Genomic DNA, 25,425 nt, shown 5'->3' with positions numbered 1-25,425 from the left:
AGGGGAAATCCTGACCGGACCGGATGGATCCACGCGAAAAAGGCTAAGGGCGGGCACGGCACGCGGAAAGGCTCGCGGCGAGGGCCTTTATAGCGGCGACGGGAGGGAACACGGCAAGGAGGAGGGAAGGCGGGGGCTGGCTGGCAATCTTCCTTTCTTTGTTTCTTAGTGGGTAAGGCGGAGGAGGAGGAGGAGGAAATACGCGTGGCGGAGGCGGGGGAGGTCGCTGTCGATTCCGATCCAGCTCCGAAGGAAGGGAGGAAGAAGCGACTCGAGTCGAGTCGGGGACGGAGCTGGAGATGGGTATTTATGGGAGCTGGCTGCCTCCCCCGCCTCGTCGTCTTCTTCTCCGAGTGGTCGTCGCGGACGGCGAGACGAAGAGGCCGAGGCCAAGGCCAAGGCCGCGGGGAGGGGGGTAATTGATCGATCATCTTATTTCTCCCTCCTAAAAATAAATGACTGAAACCGAGCCTGATTAACTTAATAGTAATTGATTTGGGTGGGAAGAAACGGTCTGGAAGACCCGGGCCCACAGTCACGGAAGCGGCGCCGGGGTGACTCGTAAAACGTACTTGGTGTGTCGGACGGGCGGGCCCCGGTGACGGGCCGGTTGACGCGTCGTCGCGGCCCACCTCGTCAGCGGCGCGCGCGGTGAGTGGTAAAAGTTGCTTTTGGCGAGCTGGAACGGACGGTCGGCCAGCGACGTGGTCGCACGCGCTGGTGGCACTGCCGCGTGGGGGCGTGGGACGTGGTGGGCCGCACGTCAGTCGCAGAGCAAGAGGACACGTGATTGTGGTGGTGAGCGGGGGAGCAGGGTGAGGGTGGCCGTAGCGGCTGCCTGCCGGTTCGTTTTTGTGCCCTTTTTTTTTTTGAGGATCGTTTTTGTGCCGTTGGTTGGTTTGGATGAGTGGGGTGGTGCGGTGCGGTTCGAACCAGCCAAAGCGGGCAGCCTACAGCCAGCGCCACTCGAGTGCAGTTCGTGAGGCGGGAGCGGGACGACGCATGTGCTCGGTCGTTGCGTATCGGATGCTAGCTTAATCTATTCCGCCTCCCAACCCAAAGAATGCATATTCTACTTGGGGACAGCCACATCACTGTTGGATACTGCATGAATCCTACGTATCGGTGGGTGCAAGGCATCCTACTAATCATCATCATCAGTTGCCCGTTTGGCTTGGCTTCATCAGGAATAAAATGAGCCTGTATGCTATGTATGTCCTTCCCAGGCTAGCATAGAAACGGGGAACTATATACATGTCATCCAATCATTCTGCTGATCACTCACGCTCTCGCATCATTATGTAAGGTGGACGAGGCCATCTCATCTCTCCAGCCGACCAAGCACCCCGCATGCATGGATAACTACAAGCACAGGGCCTCCATAAGAGAAAACTCGGGGCAGTGTCTCTTGCACACAAGCAAGCAGGCAGACACATGGATGGAAGTAATTAGGGATCAGTTGGAGGCTTGGAGCAAGTCAGGCGCATGCACGTGTAGTGCACCTGTGCAGTGCGTAGGTTGGTTCTTGGTTGCAGGCGGGAGGGGAGTGACCACGTCAAACGGTCAAACCAGCCCAGGCAAATCGCGTTTGCGGTCAAATTGTGCGGCTGACCAAAACTGTAAGCATGATAGGGATGGGACACGGCCGTCAACGTGGCAGAGATTATTACAGGCAGCCGACTGACCGTCTCTATAACACTTACGACAATCCAGTTTCGTTCCATATCAACCAACGTTTATTATTATCACAAATCAAGCCCAGCTGTTTCTTGACCGAGTATTCCATGACACGCGAGAGAGATTATCATTCAACTGATGCCAGGGGACAAAAGTCAAGTGTACATTGGGTTGGGTATTTCCTTAAGACTTCGACAGATGGCGTTGGTGACGACTCCTTTTGTCCTTTGATGTTTGTATTACAGCCGGTTGGAGAACTTGACATTGGGCAAAAGCTCTTTACTCTATACACATGAGGTGAGAATGCACATCTGCTCGCTCTTGTGCCGGCGCAATCGCCATCGGACGTGCTCCACTGAATGCACCTCTGTTTTTCCACCTGGTGTTCAACCGCTCAAATCTAATCGCTCTTTTTTACACTCTCTCTCCCGTTTATATCTGTATATGTACGTACAAAATTACTGCTAGAGACACGGGTAAACAAGTTATACACAGCATGTGGCGGCCCATAATTCTATGTGCAACATCCATTCACCCCGCAAGTGTGCTATGGCTCTGATCTGTGGTGCCTAAGTGACAAGGATGCACACCAGCAATGTATCCCCCTTTTCTCCCAAACTGTGCAATGCGTCCCTCTATGCCAGGTGCTTTTATGTACATCACACTTCTGCTAGGGGTTTTTTCTTCTGGCGGAACACTTCTGCTAGGTGAAAATCGTAAGACGATATCACGTCGCAACATACAGCGGTCACCTGAACAGAAAATCAAACATTGTGCGTCAGTCAAGTGTTTGTTGAAAGTAAGCCAAACCACGTCCCCAGCCTACTTACTGCCCTAATGATCATATGGGGTAACATACTGGATGCAAACAATCAACTAGGAGTTTATTGTTAAAAAGTTGTCAATCACTAGAAAATTTACAGGGGATAAATACAGCAAAATGAAACCCTACGAATGGGTTTTCTCGGGGTTCGACAAACATATGCACCCATCATGAGGAAGATGTTTTCCAGTACACACCCTTTTTTTTTAAATGGAGGCAAAAGCTTTGACGCATCCATTAAATAAGAGAGGATAGAGTTTGTTACAAGTAACCCGAATACACGACATGAGATTACTCTCGCAAAATAATGGACCCTAATTTGTTTGCACCGGCGATGATCCAAAGGTTGGCCTCGGTCTCAATGGAGGCAAGCAATATAGTCGGCGGTGCGCTCTTGTGCTTGAAGACTCTTGCGTTTCGCTCGTTCTAGATAGTCCACGAAACAAGCATGGTGAAAGACGCCTTTGCTTGGCGGTTTGGCGTGTCGTTGTCGCAGGTACTTGCCCACCAAGCCTCAACCGAGTCGAACAAGGGCCTGCCAGTGGTGTCAAGTCCAAGAATGTGGTATTTGTCAATGATCAAAGACCAAAGCCTTCAAGTGAAGCGGCATTTGTAGAAGAGATGAGTCCCACATCTTGTACTCTCTTGCAGAGAGGGCAAAGATCATAGTTGGGCCACCCACGCTTCGCCTCTATCGGCGGTCCAAATTCTATCTTGTAGAGCCAACCAAGCAAAGAACTTGACTTTTAGAGGAGCCGAAGCCTTCTAAACCATTTTATCCATGGGTGAGAGAACCATCCCTAAGAATTGCGCCTTGTATGCGGATGTGTCGAGTAGAGCCCACTAGCCGTATGCTTCCATAGGATGTCGTCCTCGGTGAGCTGATCGAGTTGGACCTCATGCAAAAGCACCCAAAGGGTGAAGAACTGTGTGATGTGCTCCGCGGAGACGTTGGCGGGAGGTTTGATCTTGAGAATCCACGCGTTCTGTTTGAGGGCCTCCCGAACCTTCCAATTCTTTCTCTTGGACGCTTCATGAATGAGCGGGGCAATATCTTTTGGCTTGCGTCCAAGGAGCCAAGGTGAATCCCAAAAGGGGGTCTTCGCGCCGTTACCAACGATGATAGTGTTGGATGCATAGAAGAAATTTAGGTCCTCGTCACATGGGTTCCCCATCCCCACCCACATCTTGGTGGGCTCCTTCCATTCATACCACGGCCATCGCAACCAGAGGGCACGCGTAAACTTGTTGGTGTTGAGAACCCCAAGTCCCCCATATTGAAGTGGCCGGCAAACAATCTCCCAATTCACCATGCATTTTGCACCCGTCGTCTTGTCCGTACCGGACCAAAGGAAAGCTCTCTCAAGCTTATTTACATTGAGAAGGATGGTTGGCAGGATGACCAGCTGTGTGGCGGGGTAGACCACCTGGGAGGTGATCACGGAATTGATAAGAGTCGTCCGTCCGATGATGGTAATGTTTTGGCCCTCATAAGTTGTTAGCTTGCTCGCAACCTTGTCCATTAAAAACTGAAGATCCACCAACTATACTTGCCAAAATAAGAGAGGGAGACCCAAGTATCGTAGAGGGAAGTGAGTCCTAGTTGCCGGCAACCTTTGGGTTAGGCGACCCAAATCGAGATGGTTGCAACGGATGGGCACAAAAGAGCTCTTTTGGAAATTGGTGCACAGTCCCGTGACATCACTGAAGCCCCTCAAAATGCTTGCAAGGTTGTCGACGTCTCTTTTGATAGGAGCCAAGAAGACGGTTGTGTCATCCGCATAGAGAGAGGTCCTCATCATGGCTCCCCTTCCCCTAATTTTATGGAGGAGCTCTTTTCTCGTAGCAACCTCAAGAATTCTTTGGAGTGAATCAATAGCGATGAGGAGCTCAGGAGGACCGCTATCCAATCCATAAATTTGCTTACGAATCCTCGCCATTGGAGTAGGTCGAGCAAATACTCCCGCTTCACGGTGTCGAAGGCCTTGTGGATGTCCAGCTTGAAGAGGAGGGAAGGGATCTTGCTCTTGTGAAGGCGCCGAGCAAGATTGCGAACATACAAGAAGTTGTCGTGGATGCTTCTTTTGATGAAAGCGCTTTGGGCGCTCGAAACGAGCCTTGTCATGTGGGGGCTAGGCCTTAAGGAGAGCACCTTCGCAATAATTTTCACGATCGCGTGGATGAGGCTGATGGGCCTATAGTCGGCGATTCCCTCCGCCCCTTCCTTTTTAGGCAAGACCGTCACGTTTGCGGAATTGAGCCACTGGAGGTTTGAAGTGTGAAGGGAGTCAAAATGACTAATGACCCACATGAGGTCGGCCTTGCAATGTTCCAACACCTCTTGAAAAATAGGCCCGTGAAGCCATCCGGCCCCGGGGCCTTGTCACTTGGCATGTCGCTGATCGCTTCAAGGACCTCACTCTCGGTCATCGGGGAGTCAAGGCCATGGAGGTCGAGCGGTTCCAAATTTAGCTCATCCCAATTGCAAACTTTGCGGCTTTTGGGGCCTCTCTTCATGACATTGGAAAAATGATCCTGGATTAATTTCTCTTTGGCTTCGTGCTCAGTGACCCACCCATGCTCGTTCTTGATTCAGTGGATATGGTTTTTTCTCCTTCTTGCATTAACTCGGCGGCGGAAGAATTTAGTACTCGGGTCCTCCTCCCTAAGGTTGCAAATTCTTGCACATTGCTTCTTGCGAGATCTTTCAAGCACAGCCAAGGCAATGACTCTTCTCTTGAGCCTAGCCCATAGCTGACGCTCGTCAGCAGAAAGGAGCCTTTCCTCTTGGGCAATGTCGAGGCGGAGAATCACCAACAGGGCGGCTAGGTGTGACTTACTTAACTACTGAAACTTCTCATCCAACTATTCATGATGAACTTTATAGACTGCTGGTGCCGCTAACCATTAACCAACCTACACATGCAGCATGCTAGAATATACTCCCTCCGTTCACTATTATAAGATGTTCTAACTTTTTTCTGAATCGGATGTACATAGACGCATTTTAGTGTGTTTGTTCACTCATTTCAATTCGTATGTAGTCCATATTGAAATATCAAAAACATCTTATAATAGTGAACTGAGGGAGTAGATGAAAAGTAACATGTCAACATACCATCAAGAGGCTTCACAGTTTGCATCATCCTCCCCCTTTCTCGAATAAGTTTTCACCTTTCTGGAGAATTCCTTAACTGAGGAGTGGTCTGAAAATGTCAGGGGAGTGTCTTCAGCAATTGGATCCCTCACATAGAACAGTCTAATGGGTGCACTTCCAGTTCCATCAGTTGGAGGTTCTTCAGGTATATCACGGTACAAATGTTTGATAATGAAGAGAGCAGTATCATGATCCCGCCAGTAGTTGCTACAGGAATTAATCCAGAGGCTTGTTAAAAATGTGAAATAGACACGGGGAAAAACAAATGGAAACAAACAGAACCGATGAGTGAGCTCACGTATGAGATCCCAGAGCGGATAAATATGGATGTTGAAATGTTTTCTCCTGCAATTAGATTATTATAAGATTGTAAGCTCTGAACTGCAAATGCAATCAAGAAAGGCAAACTAGTCCAGCCAAAATGGAGAAGGGGAGGGTAAGCATGTCAAGTTGACAGGAGGGGACTAGGGACCCGGCCAGTTATTAGCTTGCCAGTGGGTACATGTTGTCCACCACCCGAAAGTCCTGAGCTGCCTTTTGAAAACGCTAGATGAGAATTGAGAACACATGCAGGTGTGCGCCGAGCTACAACATGGCTTATGCTAAAGCAACTGCACAATACCATTCACGTGCATAGTGGAGCACGTTCATTCTAATGACTAAAGTAAGCAACAGTACACCAATACAAAGAGTAGAAATGGCAAGAGCTTAATAACCTGAAGCACATGATCAACTCGACCATCCGGTGAACCAGTCAGCCTTTCCATCATCATGGAACCATATGGTCTCTCCTCCTCCTTGGTGCTCTCATCGTCCTCTAAATAATAACAATTGATCAGAACACTGCTTGTTTCTCGCTCAGATTGTGTAAAAGCTAATAAAAACTGATGTATCAATTACCTTCCGTGTCATTTTTGCTCAGTGATAACAAGGCAGCTACCGCTTTGACCTAAACAGAATAAACAAACCAACTCATCAGGTAAGAGCCATGCGCTTCTCTATCATTCACATGTATCAAAGGTTAATACATCAAACCCCACCCAGATTCACATAATTGTTTAAAACTTTATGCACTAAATCCATATAAGCGTATCGGAATAAAGAGCAAACCTTCAATGACTTGAATTGACGGGCAATAGCCTGAGAACGTGCAGCAACGTCTTCTGTGAACTCCTGTAACATATCAAACCAAATTAGTTATATAAGAGAGAAATCAGCCTCAAGTTAGAAACAGACATGCTCCTTTGTGAGTTCGGTTAAATGACATAAAACCCACCTGCACTCCAACATGTATCCTCTTTCCGCCTCTATGGTAGGGTATAACAACAGGGCGCTTGTTCACATAATCTTCACATACAAGTGGTTCAACTCTGCAACAAAAGCCGACCTAGACTTATGTGCCATGTTCCCCACTTTGCAGCAGATTAAGTGCATTCTATTCCAGTAAAATAAAGGAACATATCTAAAAAGTGGCAAAGCTCTTAGTCCCTTCAGGGATATTCAGCAAAAGTGGTGAAGCTTATGTAACATGTTAATTCATACCAGATTGGCGTTATTTAGTTCCATTATGATATTGCATCTTTGGCCAGCTCTCTAAACAGAAGGTTAAAACGATAATATGCAAGGAAGCTACAAACCTGTATGCTACAGGATCGAAAGGATGAAAAACGTTGAACATCTGCCTGCAGCATGGCATCTCTTCAACAACGTTCTTGTCTTGCCAATAATCTTGTCCCCTGCCTTTAAATAAGAAGCTACGAAATTCAGAAATAAGATAGCAGATCATCAACTGCCAATTGCCAGGGGCAATGAGAAATCATAAGGTGGGTTAAGGTTCCCCATAGACCTTTCCAAAATGAAAAGTCATCAAGACACTAGTGATACGCCAGGAAGATAGATGCATAGAGGAAGCTATGCTAATAATGACTTTATAGTCATGAAGACACCATCCATGTTAATACAGCAGAGGGACACGACAATGCATCTATACAAAAGGTCATAATTTCATTTCATTCAGAAGGAAAGCGCTCTGGAGGCATTGGGGGGGGAGACACTGAAGAGAAAGTGTTGTGGAGCCCTGCATTTAGTTTTACAGCCTTCACTGGCCCTTGGTCTATGCTATCCTAAACACAGCACAGATGATATTTTTTTCTAGTTTTGTAATATAAGATAAATACTCGTTTTATAAATAAATGGTTATATAATTTAATTCTAAATATATGAAGAGTACTAAGGAAAACTATATAAACCACAAAATAGTGTCAACACTGCTGTGGCAAAGCATATTTTAGTCAAATGCTACATACCAACACCAATACGGACATTCCGCAGCGACAGGAAGACTCCCAAAGGGGATCCAACAGCAAAGAATGTGTCAACCTGAGTATCAAAAAATGATGTGATGATGGTATAAACATGTCAAAAAATAAAAGCATCAGTGAACAATAACAACGATAGCTTACCTTAAAATTTAGTTTAGTGTATCTAATACGTGGTCTGTAGGACTGACTTGTGCTACCTTGCCCTATGTTAAGTTTGCCTGATACTAGGCTCACTGTATCATTAGCATCTTTATCTGGCAATAATATACATAAAAATATCTGATTAAACCTTCACAAATACAAGCATATACAGTCTCCAAAGAAATTTCATGGAACAAAAGCAACGAGTTACCTTGATGAGACTGAACACTACTGATGCTTTGAATCACTGAATCACTCTGTCGCTCAAGTTCCGCTAGTTTAGCTTTAAGATGGCTCACCTGCAGTCAAGATAGAAATCTAGGCATCAACACGATAGGCAAATTAAATTCGCACAGTTGGTGCTCCAAGATAACACCCTAAATTTTGGGTTCTAAAACAAGTTCTTCAGTTTTGATCATATATTTGTGAGCCTTCTTATGCAATTAGATAGATCCTACTCCCTCTGTTCCAAATTACTCGTCGTGGTTTTAGTTCAAATTTGAACTAAAACCACGACGAGTAATTTGGAACGGAGGGAGTAGATGATAAGCACATAAAATTTAGCCAAATTCAATAGATCCACACCTCTTCTTCTAGTGATGAGATTAATCTGTCTTTGTCAGGGACCACATGGAGTTCCTTGGCGGATCTTGAAATGCACTCATCAGCATCTTTTGTGCTTACAGCTGGAGTAGCTCCTTCAGTATATGTCATTTGATGATTCTCAACCTGATTTTCGACTTCAGTTTGCACCCCATCAACTGGAATAGGTGATTCAAGTGCATCATCATTGTTTGGCACATTTTCAAGCACACATGGCAGAACAGTCTTGTCTGTAAGTGAATGATCAGTTCTGGTGCTCTCTTGATCCACACGATTTACATTATCTACACATGAATGCCCTGAAGTGGAAGAAGTATCATGCTCTTTTACACCAGAGTCAATAACATCAATTGTGTTGGGTCCTTTTCCTACTTGGCCTTCATCAGACGAAACTTCCATCTTAAAATAATCTGTTGGAAATGGGGCAGAAAGGGATTCTTGGTGGCAAAGTATATCATACGTTAGAACACTTCCCAACGAATGGCCATATAATGATACCTGCCAAAAAAACAAGGCAAGCAGTTGTTTAACCAACAGAAAAGAAGTGCAATCAGAATAAGAATTGTAGTGCAAGCCATGAACAGCAAACCTTTCCACTGTAACCAGGATTTCTCTTCAGAAACTTCATATACAGTTGGTTCAGCTGACCCGAGACCTGTTATAATTTTGAATTGTTACTTATTATCAGTACTTAAAGACTCGGTGAACAGGGTGATGGTTCGCCCCTTCCCACCTAAAAATGCAGCAAAAAAAAAAACACGGCCATAACTTCTTTTTTCCCAAACTATCATGACACACAAGTTTGTAACAAAAAAGAACTGATCTGACCCATATACTACTCCATGTCACAAATTAGCAGTTGGCTTATATATGAATTTTCCTTAAAAAGCGACCGGGCTTTTGCTTCATAATTCCGTTACTTGCTTTCTCCTCAACCCAACATATGACACGAGATTTGTGTGGGTTCCATGTTCTAATGTAGAAATTTTTGAAGCAGAATATAAGAATCAAAATATACTCGAAGGCCAATGTTTGAAACTAGAACTACTAAAAACATGTTCTACTACTAAAAAGGAATCAAGTAAACAGGAAAATAACCAGAAATAGTGACGATAAAGCAAAATACCGAGTCAATTATATGCTGACAGTAGATAGGACTCATGTAATATAGAACATCATGAACGGTGGCACCTAACGCTACGCGAAGACCTTTAACTCCATCCAAAGTGATCTTCTCGACTGTGTTTTCACCACCGAGCTTTAAACTCTTCCTCCACTGCGATAATAATCATTGCTAGTAAACATAAAAGTCACCAGTGAAAACATAGATGAAACAGGATTTCATATCAGGATAGAACAAAAGGGCAGCATGCTGCTCTGCAAGTGCAATATACTTAGCTACACACATAAGCTACAGTTGTTGTGACTAACTAAATAATTATATCTGCCTGCGTAATGAATAACGTATATAAATGATCAATACCAATCTGCCATATAAATTAATGGAACATAGAAGTCACAATTCAAAAGTAACACGATGCACATGTTTAAGTTTCAGTGGATGATGAAGTTGTTTAAAATGAGATTGTATGCTAACTCAGCAAGCATGAACCAGGATACAAGCTTCCTTTATCATGCTATATATAGCCAGGTCAACTGTTTTATCCTTTCCAACAATCCAATCAATGATGAACAACCATGCTAGAGATCTCCACAGATCAGAAGTAGTAACTGGAGTTCCGAAAATTAATCTTACCTGACAGGGAATAAATAGGACCCTCTGTGTACTTCTTTGATAAGGAGTTAAGTATCTATCGGCTAGGTTAGCGGTCACACGGCGGAAATCGACTACATCATCAACAAGATTAGCTTTTTCCAATCTCTGTCCGATACCATGAACCATGAATACCAAATGACCAACTGGAACCTATTAAGAGATAATAACATACATTAGCAACTAAAATTAGCCTTCAACAGAAGACTTTTTGAAGTTAATGGGAATTTCCTTAAACATGCATGTAAGGGGAAATACGGAAGCCTTATATCTTCCATTCCATGAATGTGGCAATCACAGATGTAAGGTGGATGGCTAAGGTTAAGCAATTTGAAACTATGGGATAAATACTACTACCTCCGTCCCAAGATAAGTGACGTGGTTTTAGTTCATATAATGCTCACATCCTTTTATGGTATATGTTTGGTTTGCGGAACCATCTCATACTCAGATGGATTGGGCCATCATGGGGTCAACCCATAATTTTAGCGATTCGACTACATTTCTAGTCTTTCTAACACCCATAATTTAGTGATTCGACCTCATTTCTCATTTCTCTAAGAGAATGAGTGCTCGTGAGGGGTGGTATGGTGATGAACTGATTCATTCCTTACCTCGAGCAAGCAAAGACATGAGGAGCATTCCTCGAACCAAACACCCCGTTGGTATCTTACATGCTAGCCATATGTCTATACATTATTATAAAATATATAAGAAAATCTCTGATGACATGAAGGGTGTTGATAGTGTTATGAAGTGAGCCTATATTCCATCGGGCCAACAGGCCAGCACATATACATGAAGGGAAATAAGCAAAGAAGCCCCTATACAATATGATAACTACACACACAGCACAACCCTGTTCTAACACCCCCCCTCAAACTCAAGGGGGATCTTGGACACCGAGTTTGGACAGGAAAAAGCTGTGTTGGGACCGTGTCTGAGCTTTCGTCAGAAAATCAGCAAGCTGAAGCTCCAAGGGCACATACTGAGGGGCCACAATTCTGTCTTGCACCTGAGAACGAGTGTAGGAGGCATCAACACCGATGTGCTTGGTGAGCTCATGCTTAACAGGATCACGGGCAATGCTGAGTGCCCCAGTGCTGTCGGAGAGCAGAGGGGTCGGTGTAGCAGTGGAAACACCAAAATCCTGAAGAAGCCATCGTAGCCAAGTAATTTCTGCAGTCACGGACGCCATAGCTCGCAGCTCAGCCTCAGCACTGGAGCGAGATACAGCATTCTGCTTCTTGGTCTTCCAGGCAATCAGGGAGGAGCCAAGAAAAACACAATAGGCAGAGAGAGAGCGGCGATCAGTGGGATCGCTGGCCCAGGTAGCATCACAGTAGGCCTGAAGCTGAAGAGAGCTGGAGCGAGGGAAGAATAAGCGACGAGTCACGGTACCACGAAGGTAACGAAGAACACGAAGAAGGTGACTGTAGTGAAGTTGAGTGGGAGCAGAGACAAACTGACTTAGAATGTGCACAACATAAGAAATGTCAGGACGAGTGATGCCTAGATAGACAAGGCTCCCAACAAGATGGCGGTAGCGTGTGGGATCTGCAAGGGGTTCACCCTCACCAGGACGAAGATGGAGACCAAACTCCATAGGAGTGTCAACCGTGCGCTGATCAGTGAGGCAGGCACGAGTGAGAAGATCTTGGATGTACTTCTCTTGAGAGAGATAAATACCCTCAGGGGAAGAAATGATCTCAAGTCCAAGAAAGTAGCGAAGAGAACCCAAATCAGTCATCAAGAATTGCTCATGTAGACGTTTCTTCACAAAATCAATGAATTGGTGGTCAGCCCCTGTGATAATCATGTCATCAACATAGAGTAGTAAAAGGGTGCGACCGCGAGGAGAAGTGTGAATAAACAGAGCAGGATCATGAACACTAGCAGAGAACCCGATCCTTGTGATGACGGCGGAGAAACGCTCAAACCAGGTACGAGGAGCTTGTTTCAGCCCGTAAAGAGCGCGCCGAAGGCGACAGACAGTGCCATCAGAGACAGTATAGCCAGGAGGCGGCTGCATATAGACCACTTCCCGCAGCTCACAATTCAAGAAGGCATTCTTGACATCTAATTGAGAGATGGACCACTGCCGAACAGCAGCAACAGCCAAAAGAGTGCGAACAGTGGTCATGTGAGCAACAGGAGCAAAAGTCTCATCATAGTCACGACCATACTCCTGTTGGAAGCCACGCGCAACAAGACGAGCTTTGTAGTGCACGAGAGAACCATCTGAATGTGTCTTAACCTTGTAGACCCATTTGCAAGTGATGGGTCTAACGCCTGTAGGCAGGGGTACAAGGTCCCAAGTGCCTGTGCGCTCAAGAGCATGAATTTCCTCTGCCATAGCATGCTGCCATTCAGAATGAGCAGCAGCCTCACGATACGTAGACGGCTCAACAAGAGTGGTAGCAGCAGCAACATAGTACGCAGGAGGCTGGAGAGTGTGGCGATCACGCAGATTATACCGAGGAGCAGGAGGGGTAGGTGGTTCTGAAGGAATGTGACCCAACAGGGAAGGAGTGGAAGTGGAAGTGGGCGCATCCGAGGGAGAAGGGTGCCGAGCACGACGGGAGTAGACAAAAGGAAGCGGAGAGAGAGGGGAAGTGGAAGGTGGCGCATCAGAGGGAGAAGGGTGTTGAGCACGACGGGAGTAGGTAAAAGGAAAAGGAGAGAGAGTGGATGGCTCAACCCGAGTAGGAGAGTCAGGAATAGAAACCTCATCCTGTGTAAGCTGAAGCTCATGAGCAGACACAGGTGAAAGGCTAGGAGTGGACCTACCAGGTGACGATAAAGGTGAAGAATCAGGTAGAGTCAAAAAAGAGAGAGGCTCGACTAACGACTCGGTTGTGGCAGTAGAAGAATGACGAGGGTAGAAGGAGCGAGACTCATCAAAAGTGACATCTTTGGAGATTCTCAGTCTTCGAGCAATAGGGTCCCAGCAACGGTAACCTTTGTGCTCCAAACTGTAGCCAAGGAAAACACATTCAACAGATTGAGCAGTCAATTTGGTGCGTTCATGAGGGTGGAGAAGAACAAAACAGGCACAACCAAACAGGCGTAGACCACTATAATCAGCTGGACCATCACCTAGATGATCAACTGGTATCCCTCCCTGAAGAGCAACAGAAGGCTGAATATTAATGAGATAAACAGCGGTAGAGACAGCCTCAGCCCAAAAGTGCGGGGGAACAGCAGAAGATAAAAGAAGAGCCCGAGCAGTCTCAAGGACGTGACGATGTTTGCGTTCAGCCACCCCATTTTGAGCGTGTGCACCAGGACAGGAATACTGAGGAAGGGTACCCTGTTCAGCAAGGAAACCACGAAGCGCACGAGATAAGTACTCGCCAGCCGAATCAGCACGAAAAACTTGAACAGAGGAATCATACTGAGTGCGAACCATGGTAGCAAACGACTTGTAAATTTGAAGCACTTGACTACGAGATGACATAAAGTAGATCCAAGTGTGGCGAGAAAAATCATCAATGAAAATTATATAATATTTGTGACCCCCTTTCGAAACAAAGGGGGTAGGACCCCATACATCAGAGTGAACAAGTTCAAAAGGTCGTTGAGAAACAGAATTACTAAAGGGATATGGAAGTTGTATCTGCTTGCCAAGCTTACAACCCATACAAGTTAGTGAACTATCACCAGATACAGAGCCTAGAACACCACTCCTAACCAAAGAAGACAAGCGGGAGCCACAAATGTGACCCAATCGATGATGCCACTGAGCGAAGGATGTGGTGGAGGTGGCAGCTGAAGCAAAAGGGGTGGTGATGTCCGACTGGCTAGAGGACGCAGCGGAAGGAAGGTGCAGCCAATCGAGCTCCCAAAGGCGCTGAGAGTCATGGCGCCGAGGACCGATCCCAACCAGAGTCCCCGTACGACGATCCTGAACACAACAAGAGTCAGAATCCAGAATAACACGAGAACCCAAGTCAGTAAGTTGACCAGCAGATAGAAGTTGCATAGTCAGTTTAGGAACATGAGAAACGGCAGGGACATGAAAAGAAGACGTGGAAAGAGTCCCTCTTGCGGCAACAGAAAGAGAAGTACCATCTGCAGTCTGAACTGTAAGAGGAGAAGGCCGGAATTGACAGCACAAAGATGATCTCTGTGTGGTGTCATGTGGAAGGAGGCCCCAGAATCAAGAATCCAGGGTAAAGATGTACCTGACGAAGAGTGCGGTGGTGGACCAGACGTCTGACCAGCAGAACCAGCAGAACCTGAGGATGGTGCAGAAGCAGTAAGGCAGCGCAGCAAGGTGAGCATCTCCTGGTGAACCTTCTCAAGGGAGCCCTCACGAGAATTAGAGGAGCCTCCCGAGTCCTTTTGAGGACGGCCACCACGGCGACCCTGTTTCCTCCTCTTGATGCACTCCGTGATCATGTGACCATCCTGCTTGCAGTAGTTGCAGAAAGCACTAGTGGAGGTTGCTGCCACCTGTGTAGAAGAGGGCACACCAGGCAGCGGTGGTGGAACGCGGGCAGCCAGGACTGCTGAAGAGGATGGCAATAAGCCCGTGCTCCGTAGGCGCACCTCCTCAGATCGCACCTCAGCAAGGGCCTCCAGAGTAGAGAGCCGAGGATGGCGTGCCAATAGCTGAGCACGACTCTGCTCGAACTCCGGCCGGAGGCGAGTGAGGAAGTCGTAGAGGCGACGAACCTCCAGCTTAGCTTGTTGCCGCACACAACACTGACATCTGCAACAAACATCAGCTCCCAGAGAGTCCAATTGGCGCCACACCGCCGACATCTCCTTGTAGAAATCATCCACAGTAGCATCTCCCTGTTGTAGTTGTTGCTCTTGACGAACAACAGAGAGATACATGGCATCCCCTGTAGACTCATAGCGATGGCGAAGGTGCTCCCACATCTGATATGCAGTGGTAAGGGCCACCACATCCATGGTGAGATCAACATCCATGCTGTTCACCAAGATAGAAGAGGCTCGAGCATCATCATTTGTCCATTGCTTGTATAAGTGGAGTTGATTCTGATACTCTTCAGTGGCCTCTTCAAAAGCATCTAGCATCTCACGTTGCTTGGTTTCATCGGCATCAACAGGGAAGGCCAACTCAGCTGGAGGAGTGGGCACCAGAGAGGTGCTCCCAGACCAGCTGGCCCCTCATGTGCAGCTTCATGTGCTGCACCCAGTCCCTGTAGTTCTGTCCGTTGAAGATAACAGGACATCGTGGGACTGGGACAGCACCGGTGGTGGTGGAGGGCGCCATTGCAGCAGAGCAGCAACAGCAGCTCGTTGAAGACCAGCAGCAGCAGACCAGGAGGAGAAGAGCAGCAGCAGTCGCACTTTGAAGAGCAGCAGCAGCAGCTCGTTGAAGAAGAGCAGCAGCAGCAGCTCGTTGAAGAAGAGCAGCAGCAGCAGCAGAGAAGAGGAGCAGCAGCAGCAGCAGCTCGTTGAAGAGCAGCAGCAGCACGTTGAGGCGGCGGCGCCGGCCGGGAAGGACGGCGGCAGCAGCGGCCTGGAACGGCGGCGGCCTGGACCAGCAGGCGGCAGCAGCTACCAGGAAGAAGAGGGGAGAGGCTCGATGAAGAGAGGAGCGGCGGCCGGCGGCGGCCGCGGCGGCGGCGGCGGCGACCAGAGGCGGCGGCGGCGGCTGGGGAACCTAACCCTAGCTCTTATACCATGTTATGAAGTGAGCCTATATTCCATCGGGCCAACAGGCCAGCACATATACATGAAGGGAAATAAGCAAAGAAGCCCCTATACAATATGATAACTACACACACAGCACAACCCTGTTCTAACAGATAGATGCAGAATGGAATTCAGATGAGCCAGATATTCCAGTGGAGCATAATACTATAAACTATTTTTCTGCAATAAGTGTGTATATATAAATCCTTTGGTTGGGAGATAATATCATAAAGGCTACTGTGATAAGAGAACAGATGTCTGAAACAATAAATACCTGAGAGCAGTAATCATCTGTTTCCTCTTCTTTCTGTTGACGCAACTCATCCTGGCAGAGAATCAGATAATAATTATACACAATGCAGACACTGAGGCAGATTCGCATAAATAAGAAGATAGCTCAAAGATTACAAAGAGAACCCCCGAAAAAGGTGTCAGGTTCTCATTCAGTCATTCTAGATTTGTACTAGCAGGTGACCAGTGCTGATACGAAATCTCAAACTGAGCAAGAACAGTATGATTGCACTGCAAAATTAGCGCAAAAAGACTTGGCTCCTTTTTTGCTGCAAAAACTGATGCAACAATATGACTAGTGAGTGACGAGACCACAACCTTCAGCTATGCAGTCCATAGTATGTCTGTCCACAGTTCATCTTAAGAGCAAATAAGATGCAACTTTAGCTAGTTTATCAAAATCCTCATAAGCCTCTAAGGCCAAAGTGTAAACCGCATAGAAGCCAACATCATGGGCTGATAAACTGAACTAGATAATATCCCACGCGTTGCTACGGAAATTTATGACACGAAATTATCGATTATAAAATTAGGATATATGATAATAACACCCCTCCACATTCTCGCCATGTGAACGGTAGCAGACTTAACAATAAATGGATAGTACTGCACCTTATAGTGCCTTGTGACCTTCTGTTTTAGTCAAATTATTTGTTGCTGAAAAAATAAAAATTGATGATGTGGACGACTTGCATGTGCTTGATTATGTGGAGGGCTTGCATGTGCTTGAAAATGGGATCATCTACTTAGAATAATAAAGATGAGCAATTAACACTAAGATTTAACAAGACAGAAATTAGTCCAAAAAGAATTTGTTCCTTTTTTGCCGCAAGAACTGATGCAACATCACAGCTAGTGAGTGATGAAATCAGGATCTTCAGCTCTGCAGTCTATAGTATGTCTATCAAACCTCATATAGTCCTTGGCCATCTCAAGAGGTGCTAAATCGAATTACATTTAAATAGTCAACACGGTAAATAAAATACAACTTCAACTAATTTGCCAATACTTCTTGATGTTGGATCATACGACTCTACAGCCAAAGTGTAAAACACATCGCGGACAATATTTTGTTCTCACAAACCAAATGGGCAATAAACATCAATATTTGCCAAGACAGGATATAAACAGTTCAGGTATCTCATCATTTCGGGCGATAAAAAAAATTGACTTCTCTAAGCCATTCATAAAGTGAGGTCAGGAGCACTTGATATACATACATAACATTAGAACACTTTAACATGGTTCCTCACCTGGGTAGGATTTGCAGATCCAGAAGAAGAGAAACCACGCCTTAATTTGATTGTGTTGCTGCCTAGTTTAGGACCTGTATCAAAGACAAGCCAAGCTTCCCAAGTATCATCCTCTCCTGTAAAAAGAGCATGCAATCCCTGCACAAAATATACTTCAACCTTCATCCAACTCTTTCTCAGTTCAGAAGAGATTATTGGAAAATTACATACCGGTGTACTTCCTTGGAGATCGACCCGCGCAGCAAACAGGCCTGAAGGTTGAAATTTACGACGATGCCAGACCTATTTTGACAATGATAGGGTGTTCAACTGTTTTCTGAACCAGGGATGGGAGTACGGATATTGATAACCCAAACACTGTACCATGGCAACTTCTATTTGACAGAAATGGTATATCCACCCCCTACCATGGCACACATATAGTTAAATAACATTGTTTGCCATCATTAACATGATACCCACTGTTCAGAGTTAAGCTCACAACCCACTGAACTAATTTGCACTATCTAGTGAATCAGGTTTGGGGTTTTTTTTTCCTACAGGAGTGATGGCCAAGTATTATTCCCGATGACTAGTGAAGCAAGTTTGGTATATACACTAGTACATTATCTAGTCGAAACTATAAGAGTACTATCCAGAACAGTGAAGACAACGTATTGATCCCGAATATCACAATGTACCAGATAATGTTGCTAAAGAATAAAGACACAGCAGATTTACGTGATAATGTTGCTAAAGAGTAAACACACGGCACATTTTCATACCTGGTACTTATATGCTAACTCAAGTTGTTCAGAAACATCTTCACGCAAGGGAATCCAATCGAGACCTCCTTTTCGAGCAAACCAGTGGCCTCTCAAAACACGTCTATTCTCACCATTCCAATATACAGGGAAGCAATGACGTCTCATCAAATCAACCTGCAGTATAATTATTGACCGGGTAGGAGTAATAAGTAACACTAGTATGATTGAAAACTATAGAATATACAAAAGATTTAAGATGGCTAAGGTAGGGCGACTCCTAATGCGTTCCCACTGCTGGGCGGGAGCTCTTTCCCTAACGACACATGTTCCCAGTTTTCATCTGGTTTGCTGCTGGTTTTTCTCCAGTGTTTGCTACCTGTTTTTATGGGTGTTGGTTTGGTTGGTTCACCGTCGTCCAATCACCGCTTTGACTCAGCATCAAAAGGAATCCACCGCTTAGGCTGAACCTTGTTCCTCTTTCTTCTACGTACTCTCAAAGACCTCTCCCGTTTATTCTTCCTCATCTCTAATCTCTCCCCTTTCTTCCTCCGCCGCCGCTCCCTATCTTCCTTCACGCCGCCCACCACCCCACCGCCGTAAGCGAGTATAAAGGGGCTTGCTCCCATCGCCGGTCCTCACCTCTCCTTCAGCTCACAACCCACCTCGCCATAAGCCGCCGCCGAGGCCCCATCTCCCCTCCTGGCGCCGGTCCTCCATCTCCCCTCCATGGAGCCAAGGTGGAGGCGCCGGTCACCCATCTCCCCTCTCCTAGCATGGTAAATTGAACCATTTTCTTTGGGAATCTTGTCTCGAACTTCAGAAAATATCTTATAAACACAATAAAAACACTATTTTCAGTTAAAATTGTTATTGCATTTACACTGTTCTGGAGATTCTTATAATAGTACTGGCAAAACATTGTTCCAGTTTAATGTACAAGTTCACAACCACCATTGTTACATGATGTAGGCCATTAGCTCATAAGTAGAAAAGGATTGTACATTGGTGCTACTTACAAAGTGTAGTATAAACTGTCATTGTATCGCGGTTGAGGTTGAATTGATCCCAACTTTAACTGTTGCGAAGTTTTACGATGAACTCCACTGTACAATATACAAGTTTCTCTGAGTTTATCTCAGAAAAAAAATGTTGGATAGATAAGGAGAGAATTTTCAAATAGAAGGGAGAACCTCCTTACAAAACTGTTGTTGACCTAGCATTTTGAAAGCCTACTTGAATTCTGTGTCAGATGTTACTAATGTGGATAAACTAAGCAAGTGCAATGGTAAGTAATATGTTTCCCTTCATTAGTTGAATATAGTTCACAGTTGCTTGAATGTACTATTTTATAATTCAATAAGACAACTACGCCCTGTTTTATGATTCTACAAGTTCTACTTATAATTCAATACAACAACATATATCCCCAACTAACTAATTCCTGTACACTTTCATGTTGTATAAGAATAAGATAATGTGATTTCACCCCTGATTAATAAATTTACTGGTGTGATTAGCCAAATTGGTATTGTTACCAATTAATAGTGTCTGAATTTTTTTCCTTTTGTAATCATCCTGTCTTTAACTTTGTGTGCCACTACCATATCGTTCCATGGCTAAGATGCTAGCATACTAAGTTTCTTCCAACAACCCAGCTTTACAGAAATTAGGTCATCAAACTAAGCAATTTCAGTTTGGTAACCCTACTTGATGTTCCACCAATTCTTGATAAATTTGATAACCTCTGCTGCAGCGCATCCCATGATGTGCTTTCGGTTGGGGTCATCACCGACTATTTAGGCCAGACTGTTACAACAAAGGGGCACTAAGTCCTTTTTCTTATGGATAGTGCATAGCGAAGAAACCGGGAATTGTTACAAGTCCTAACACCTAATTCAAATCTGTGTACTAAAGGACACTTATAATTGATTATATGGTAATGATTCCCCTTAAAATATATTCTTGAATATGCTATTAATATATTTATTTCTTTTCTGGCACTTTAGTTCAGCGAAACATGAATAATGCTATATGTTATATGGACATCGTTTTACTTTAACCTTGCAAATTCAACGTCCATCTCTATAAAGACAAAAATCTACTGCTACTTTTGCTTGGCAGATGATTGACCACCTTGCACTGAAGCAGTATTGTTCCTTAAAGTTGGTTTACGAGGTCTTCTCATTTATCAATCTCTTAGTCAAGATGGGAATGGGCCGGGTCGGCCCGCTGGGTCACTGACCCGGCCCAAAATCTCGAGGCCAATGGGCCTTAAGCAATAGACCGGTCAGTGGAGCCGGCACCGTCTGACCCGATGGATCACACGGGTCGACCCAGATGAGAGCTACGCCCTAGTCCATCTCTGCGGCCGCCGTCGGCCGCCCCCGACCGTCTCTGCCACCGGCCGCCCACGACCGTCTCTGCCGCCGGCCGCCCACGACCGTCTCTGCCGCCGGCCGCCCACGACCGTCTCTGCCGCCGCCCGGCCCCGGCCATCTCTGCCGCCGCCGGCGTTCCTCCCGCTGGTGCGCCTCAAGCTCGCCGTCCCGGTCACCGTCAAGCTCTCCATCCCGGTCGCCAAGCACAGGTAGCTGGCTAGCTGCAGCACTGTGCAATTTCTTGAGTCCTGTACTCCTGTTCGGCTGTAGCTGTGTAGCAGCGGCTGTGCAATTTCTTGCTAGCTAGGATTTATGTTGATTTCTTGCATCTTGCACATGTAGCTGCAGTGGCTGTGCACATGTTATTTTCTGCAAAATTGATTAATAGCTAGGATTTGAGTTTGAAGTTGAGATTGCTTAAATCTGCATAAGTGATTGTGGAGAATTCCCTTGTATTGTTCTCTGATTGAGATGAATCTTCCATACTGAGAGTCGATCCATATGTATGATTGTGTACATTCAGTTTTTGTACGGCTGTGCATTAGTGTAATGTTGTGTGTAATTCTAGCTGAATTTTGGGTCGGCCCTGAGGTACCCAATGGGCCAGTGAGGCCACGGGATTTAGTCAGAATGGGTCAACCCGTGGCCCCTTGAAATTGGCCTTGAGGCCACGGGTCAGGTCCAGGCCGGCCCATTCCCATCTTGATCTCTTAGTATTTCTCTGTCTTCATTTTCAAATGTTCTAGGTTTCTCTTTTAGAAGTACACATGTTCTGGATGGCAAAACTAAAGCATTTAAGCATAGTTTGACAGCCGACTAATTAGGTTGTGGGGTAGCTGTGCTCATTTAGATTTTTTTGGCCTTACTTATTTGGTAGAGATGAGAAACCCACTGATTTGTAACTGGTTGTTGTGCATTTCTAAGTGGATATCCATCCTCCAACATTACATGTTACCTTCCATCTTGAAAGATATTCATTCAAGTAGATGGCATTCTCTGTGGTACTGCTTTTCTTATGATGATCATGCTGCAGATTTCCTAGGCTAATAGTAAGATACTTTGATTCTGAACTTGCAACCATTATAATGTTAACTTCTCGTGGAGACATACGCGCTGAATTTCTGTTAATCATGCATCAGATTTTGATAGCTAGACAGTAGACAGAAGTTGGAAATGTCAAATAATAAACAACTGGTTCCAGATTCTGATTATGTTTTCATGGTCTGCTAATGTGTAATGAAAAATTCTGGAATCTGTCAAAAGACTTCTTCGCAACCAGCTCAACCCCAATACACTGCCACCCTTCTCTTACTTTACAAAAGAACACGCGCGGGATCAACCAAGGGCACGGCATACCGCCGCGCCTTCTGTCTGCTAGTATTGTTATATGGCTGTAATATGGTATTGCTTTTTTACTTTCAAGTATGTTAGCTAATGATTTTTTTTGTCATAACTGCGTACACTGAGTAGAATCGAATATGGATGATAGATCCATAACTGTTTTGCAAACGAAGAAGAGAGCCTGGTAGCGTATGAGTAGTGACGGATATACTAGATAAAAATACCAACCTCATATAGTCCACCTTTCACAGGAACCCCAACCCGCTCCTCCTCCACCTTATACAAATATTCAGAGTCTGACATATCAGCTTTAACCAAGGAACCTGTTGGCCCTTCACTGCATTCCGCATACTCCCTCCACCAGTACCCAAGTAGTGATTCTTCTCTCTACAAACCAGTAAGACAATGATGATATAACAAATATGAAGATTATAACCCCCTTTACATTATAAAGGGGATACAGACTAAAAAATAAACCAAGTCAAAGAAAATAAACTAGCACAGCCCAAACCTATAATAGCACACTGAAGATCCCTTGTGCTACCAATGTTATTGCTTCCAAGTGAACTGTATTTCAAAAGCTGTAGGATTGCACCTAGCTATAGCTAAGTCACTACAGCTTATGTGATCTTGCGTTTATTGCAGCTAGCTATAGCTAAGTCACTACAGCTTATGTGATCTTGCGAATAAACGTTCAGCGGTAAATAATCGGCATTTAAAGTAGTGACCTCTAAGAAAGACGCCTCCAACGCCAAACAGTCCCTCATGCTGAACCTGAAATAGTCTCCTTTCCCAACTATCTCCGTCCGTGGAACTGAAGAAGAGAGCACTGCATCAACAGCCAACCACAAAAGACCATCAAGGATCAGTTCAGTAACAGGTTTAACTTACACATCGTTAATTCAGCAGTTCACTTCGCACGTTTACTGGCCGCTGCGCGGATCATAAATTACGAGCCCAATTGGCAGATTTAGGGGACCGCACAAACGTGTGTTTTGGCATTACATCACGCCGTTCGTTGAGAGTCAAATGAAAAACCGGTCCACAGGAAACCTACGACCCAATTAGCGTCAGGTGATCACGGGATCAGCGAACCAGGGCACCGATGATACGCATCAGATTAATTAGCAGGCCTACTACTGGATCGGTTGGAGTAAGCAGGCGGGGAGGGAGGGAGGGAGGAGGGCGCACCTCTGTCCCCGAGGGGGAGCTTGCAGAAGTACCAGCGGACGTCCTCGCCGTCGGAGGGGCTCTTGGTGCGAGCGAGGTACTTGCGGCGGGCGGCGCAGTTCTCGATCGCGTCCTCGAGCCTAGCGATGTTGGACGGCGTGTTCCGCAGCAAGTCCGGCGAGGCGCCCTCCGGGTGGGGCGCGTGGCTCGTGGACGCGTCGTCCCCCGGGGACGTGTTCCGCGCCCAGCTCTCCTCGGGCCTCGCCATGCGCGCCGCTTCGAATTCGGGGGCGCCTGCGAGGGAAGGGGGCGAGGAGGCGACGGTGGCGGTGGAACGGGAGTGAGACGGCGAGGTGGGTCTCCTCGCTCGCCGTGGGTCGGAAGGAAGGAAGGAACGGGGCGGATCCGGATGGTTCCTCCCGGTCTGACTCACGCCCCCAGCTCAACCGCCGGTCGTGTGCTCGTGACACGGAAGCGACGGACCAGCGGTTCTGTCTTCTGTGGTTGCACCGCACCAGTTTACGTTTCTTTCTTTTTATTTGTTTTTGACAATAGAAGGCCCACGAAGGACCCAACACTTTGGAAATTCAGTTTCTACACCCATGAATAATACTCATATTTGGGAATGCTGGCAGACCTGAGATTTCAAGAAATGTAGCATTCAAGTATCTCCACTATGAAAAGGAATCGAATGTCGTGATGGTTTGACCTCCTACTATCGCTATTGATACAACTCTTCCCATCTCTGATTTTTTTCCCGTAGCGATGTTCTCTCTCACTTCCGTTTTGTTTTGGTTCCACCTTGTTACCCACCCACGCACCCTTCCCACGATCCTCCCGACGTTCCCCATGATCTTCCCAAGGCAGCCTCCTCTTGGAGAGTCGCTCATGGCGCAACGAGCGATGTTGCTCCCTGGCACCTCCAAACCATGGCTTCCCCTGCATCTCCTTCACATGATGCCTCCACTTCGCTGTTGCCATCAATGCCTAGCTGACAACAGCTCTCCTCATCTTTTTCTCGCGATGCAACCTCCGTTGCGATGTTGCCGCCCCACAATCTCGACCGGCGCCGCGCTGGCCGCAGCATCCCGCGCGAATAAGAGGTCGGCCATTCTCTTATTTGGATCCAGGTAGAGAATCGCGATGGAGGTTGCTATAGAAGTTGGAGAATCGCGAGGGGCACATCCGCACATGTCAGTAGAGGCGCAGGCGCGACGGAGAAGCACATGATGACAGTGTGGGTGGAGGAGTAAAGGGCCACTGGAGATGGGATCACGTCCAATACATCGGCGTACCGGCGTGCAGTGGCGCCAGGCTAGAGGTAGCTCACGAGGATGTTCAACCTAACCAACCGCTTCACGTTCTTTCTGCGTCATGGCGCGGTAGTCCTCGTCTCCGGCCCAGGTATGTTATCCATCCAAGTCTACTAATTTCTCTTCTTATTCTTATTTTCTGCTGATATAAGTAATCATGTCGATTACTGTGACGCCCGGGTAATTAAACTACAGTGATCCTTTGCTAATGATGCCATGTCACCACTATTACTGTTACTAATCTCCCGTTGATCCAAATCCGGTTCAAATTCAAATTCAAATAATAAGTGAAATTCTAAACTTCTCAAACATGAAAACTAAAATGATCATCATGTGGCAAATAATCGGTAACTTATTTTGGGTGTTGGAACCAACCTTTTTCAAAATGTTTAAGTGCCTAAACTAAATAAAAACAGGGGCTAAAACAATTATTAAATACTTTTGAATAATAAACAAATGTAAAACTAATTTATTTAGTGCCAAATTAATTATGACAGTAGCCTAACTAATAATGCTAATTTAGGGACTGAGTTGATATATTATAAAACTGTATATAAAGTAAAACTAAAAGAAACAGGAAAATAGATAAAAGGAAAAGGTCAAACAAAAAAAACATAAAACAGAACCCCCCAACTGGGCTCCGGCCCAGCACGGCACCAGTCCACCTAGCACAACCAACCGGCCGGCCCACCCCCGCACTACCTAACCACCCCACTCCCCACTCGCCCACCGACGCCCCCCGAAATATCTGCCCCCCCCCCTCT

General features: G+C 46.0%; 3 protein-coding genes across 3 annotated transcripts; all 3 read right to left on the bottom strand.

The window, feature by feature from the left end:
- Positions 1-1,718: 1,718 nt before the first annotated feature.
- Positions 1,719-23,797, bottom strand: LOC119330500 (phospholipase SGR2-like). The gene is made up of 22 exons (XM_037603608.1): positions 23,370-23,797; positions 22,907-23,007; positions 22,407-22,565; positions 18,478-18,633; positions 17,924-17,995; positions 17,714-17,851; positions 16,444-16,494; positions 10,479-10,649; positions 9,849-9,998; positions 9,312-9,377; positions 8,705-9,220; positions 8,331-8,418; positions 8,120-8,232; positions 7,964-8,036; positions 7,295-7,397; positions 6,934-7,027; positions 6,768-6,830; positions 6,558-6,606; positions 6,374-6,474; positions 5,956-6,002; positions 5,619-5,864; positions 1,719-2,429 (listed from the first exon to the last, which is right to left on the bottom strand). Exons 1-21 carry the CDS (start codon positions 23,614-23,616, stop codon positions 5,621-5,623), a joined length of 2,802 nt encoding a protein of 933 aa, XP_037459505.1. The 5' UTR covers positions 23,617-23,797; the 3' UTR covers positions 1,719-2,429; positions 5,619-5,620.
- Positions 2,438-4,625, bottom strand: LOC119330503. The gene has a single exon (XM_037603610.1). It carries the CDS (start codon positions 4,021-4,023, stop codon positions 3,301-3,303), a length of 723 nt encoding a protein of 240 aa, XP_037459507.1. The 5' UTR covers positions 4,024-4,625; the 3' UTR covers positions 2,438-3,300.
- On the bottom strand, positions 13,887-15,812 carry LOC119330502. The gene is made up of 2 exons (XM_037603609.1): positions 14,684-15,812; positions 13,887-14,403 (listed from the first exon to the last, which is right to left on the bottom strand). The coding sequence occupies exons 1-2, from the start codon at positions 15,543-15,545 to the stop codon at positions 14,357-14,359; spliced, it is 909 nt and encodes a 302-aa protein (XP_037459506.1). The 5' UTR covers positions 15,546-15,812; the 3' UTR covers positions 13,887-14,356.
- Positions 23,798-25,425: the final 1,628 nt, after the last annotated feature.

Source organism: Triticum dicoccoides, chromosome 7A, assembly GCF_002162155.2.
Source record: "Triticum dicoccoides isolate Atlit2015 ecotype Zavitan chromosome 7A, WEW_v2.0, whole genome shotgun sequence".
Taxonomy (NCBI): Eukaryota; Viridiplantae; Streptophyta; class Magnoliopsida; order Poales; family Poaceae; genus Triticum; species Triticum dicoccoides.
The sequence above is the reverse complement of the archived record's forward strand: the minus strand, read 5'-3'. Positions and strand labels throughout refer to the sequence as shown.

Coding starts and splice junctions, on each gene's coding strand:
- LOC119330503 (XM_037603610.1), bottom strand. CDS start 4,023: ATGGACAAGGTTGCGAGCAAGCTAACAACTTATGAGGGCCAAAACATT.
- LOC119330502 (XM_037603609.1), bottom strand. CDS start 15,545: ATGCTAGATGCTTTTGAAGAGGCCACTGAAGAGTATCAGAATCAACTC. Junction 14,404..14,683: donor ACCACCGCACTCTTCGTCAG/GTACATCTTTAC, acceptor TGTTGTGTTCAG/GATCGTCGTACGGGGACTCT.
- LOC119330500 (XM_037603608.1), bottom strand. CDS start 23,616: ATGGCGAGGCCCGAGGAGAGCTGGGCGCGGAACACGTCCCCGGGGGAC. Junction 16,495..17,713: donor GATCTGCAAATCCTACCCAG/GTGAGGAACCAT, acceptor ATTCTCTGCCAG/GATGAGTTGCGTCAACAGAA. Junction 9,221..9,311: donor ATCCTGGTTACAGTGGAAAG/GTTTGCTGTTCA, acceptor TTTTTTTGGCAG/GTATCATTATATGGCCATTC.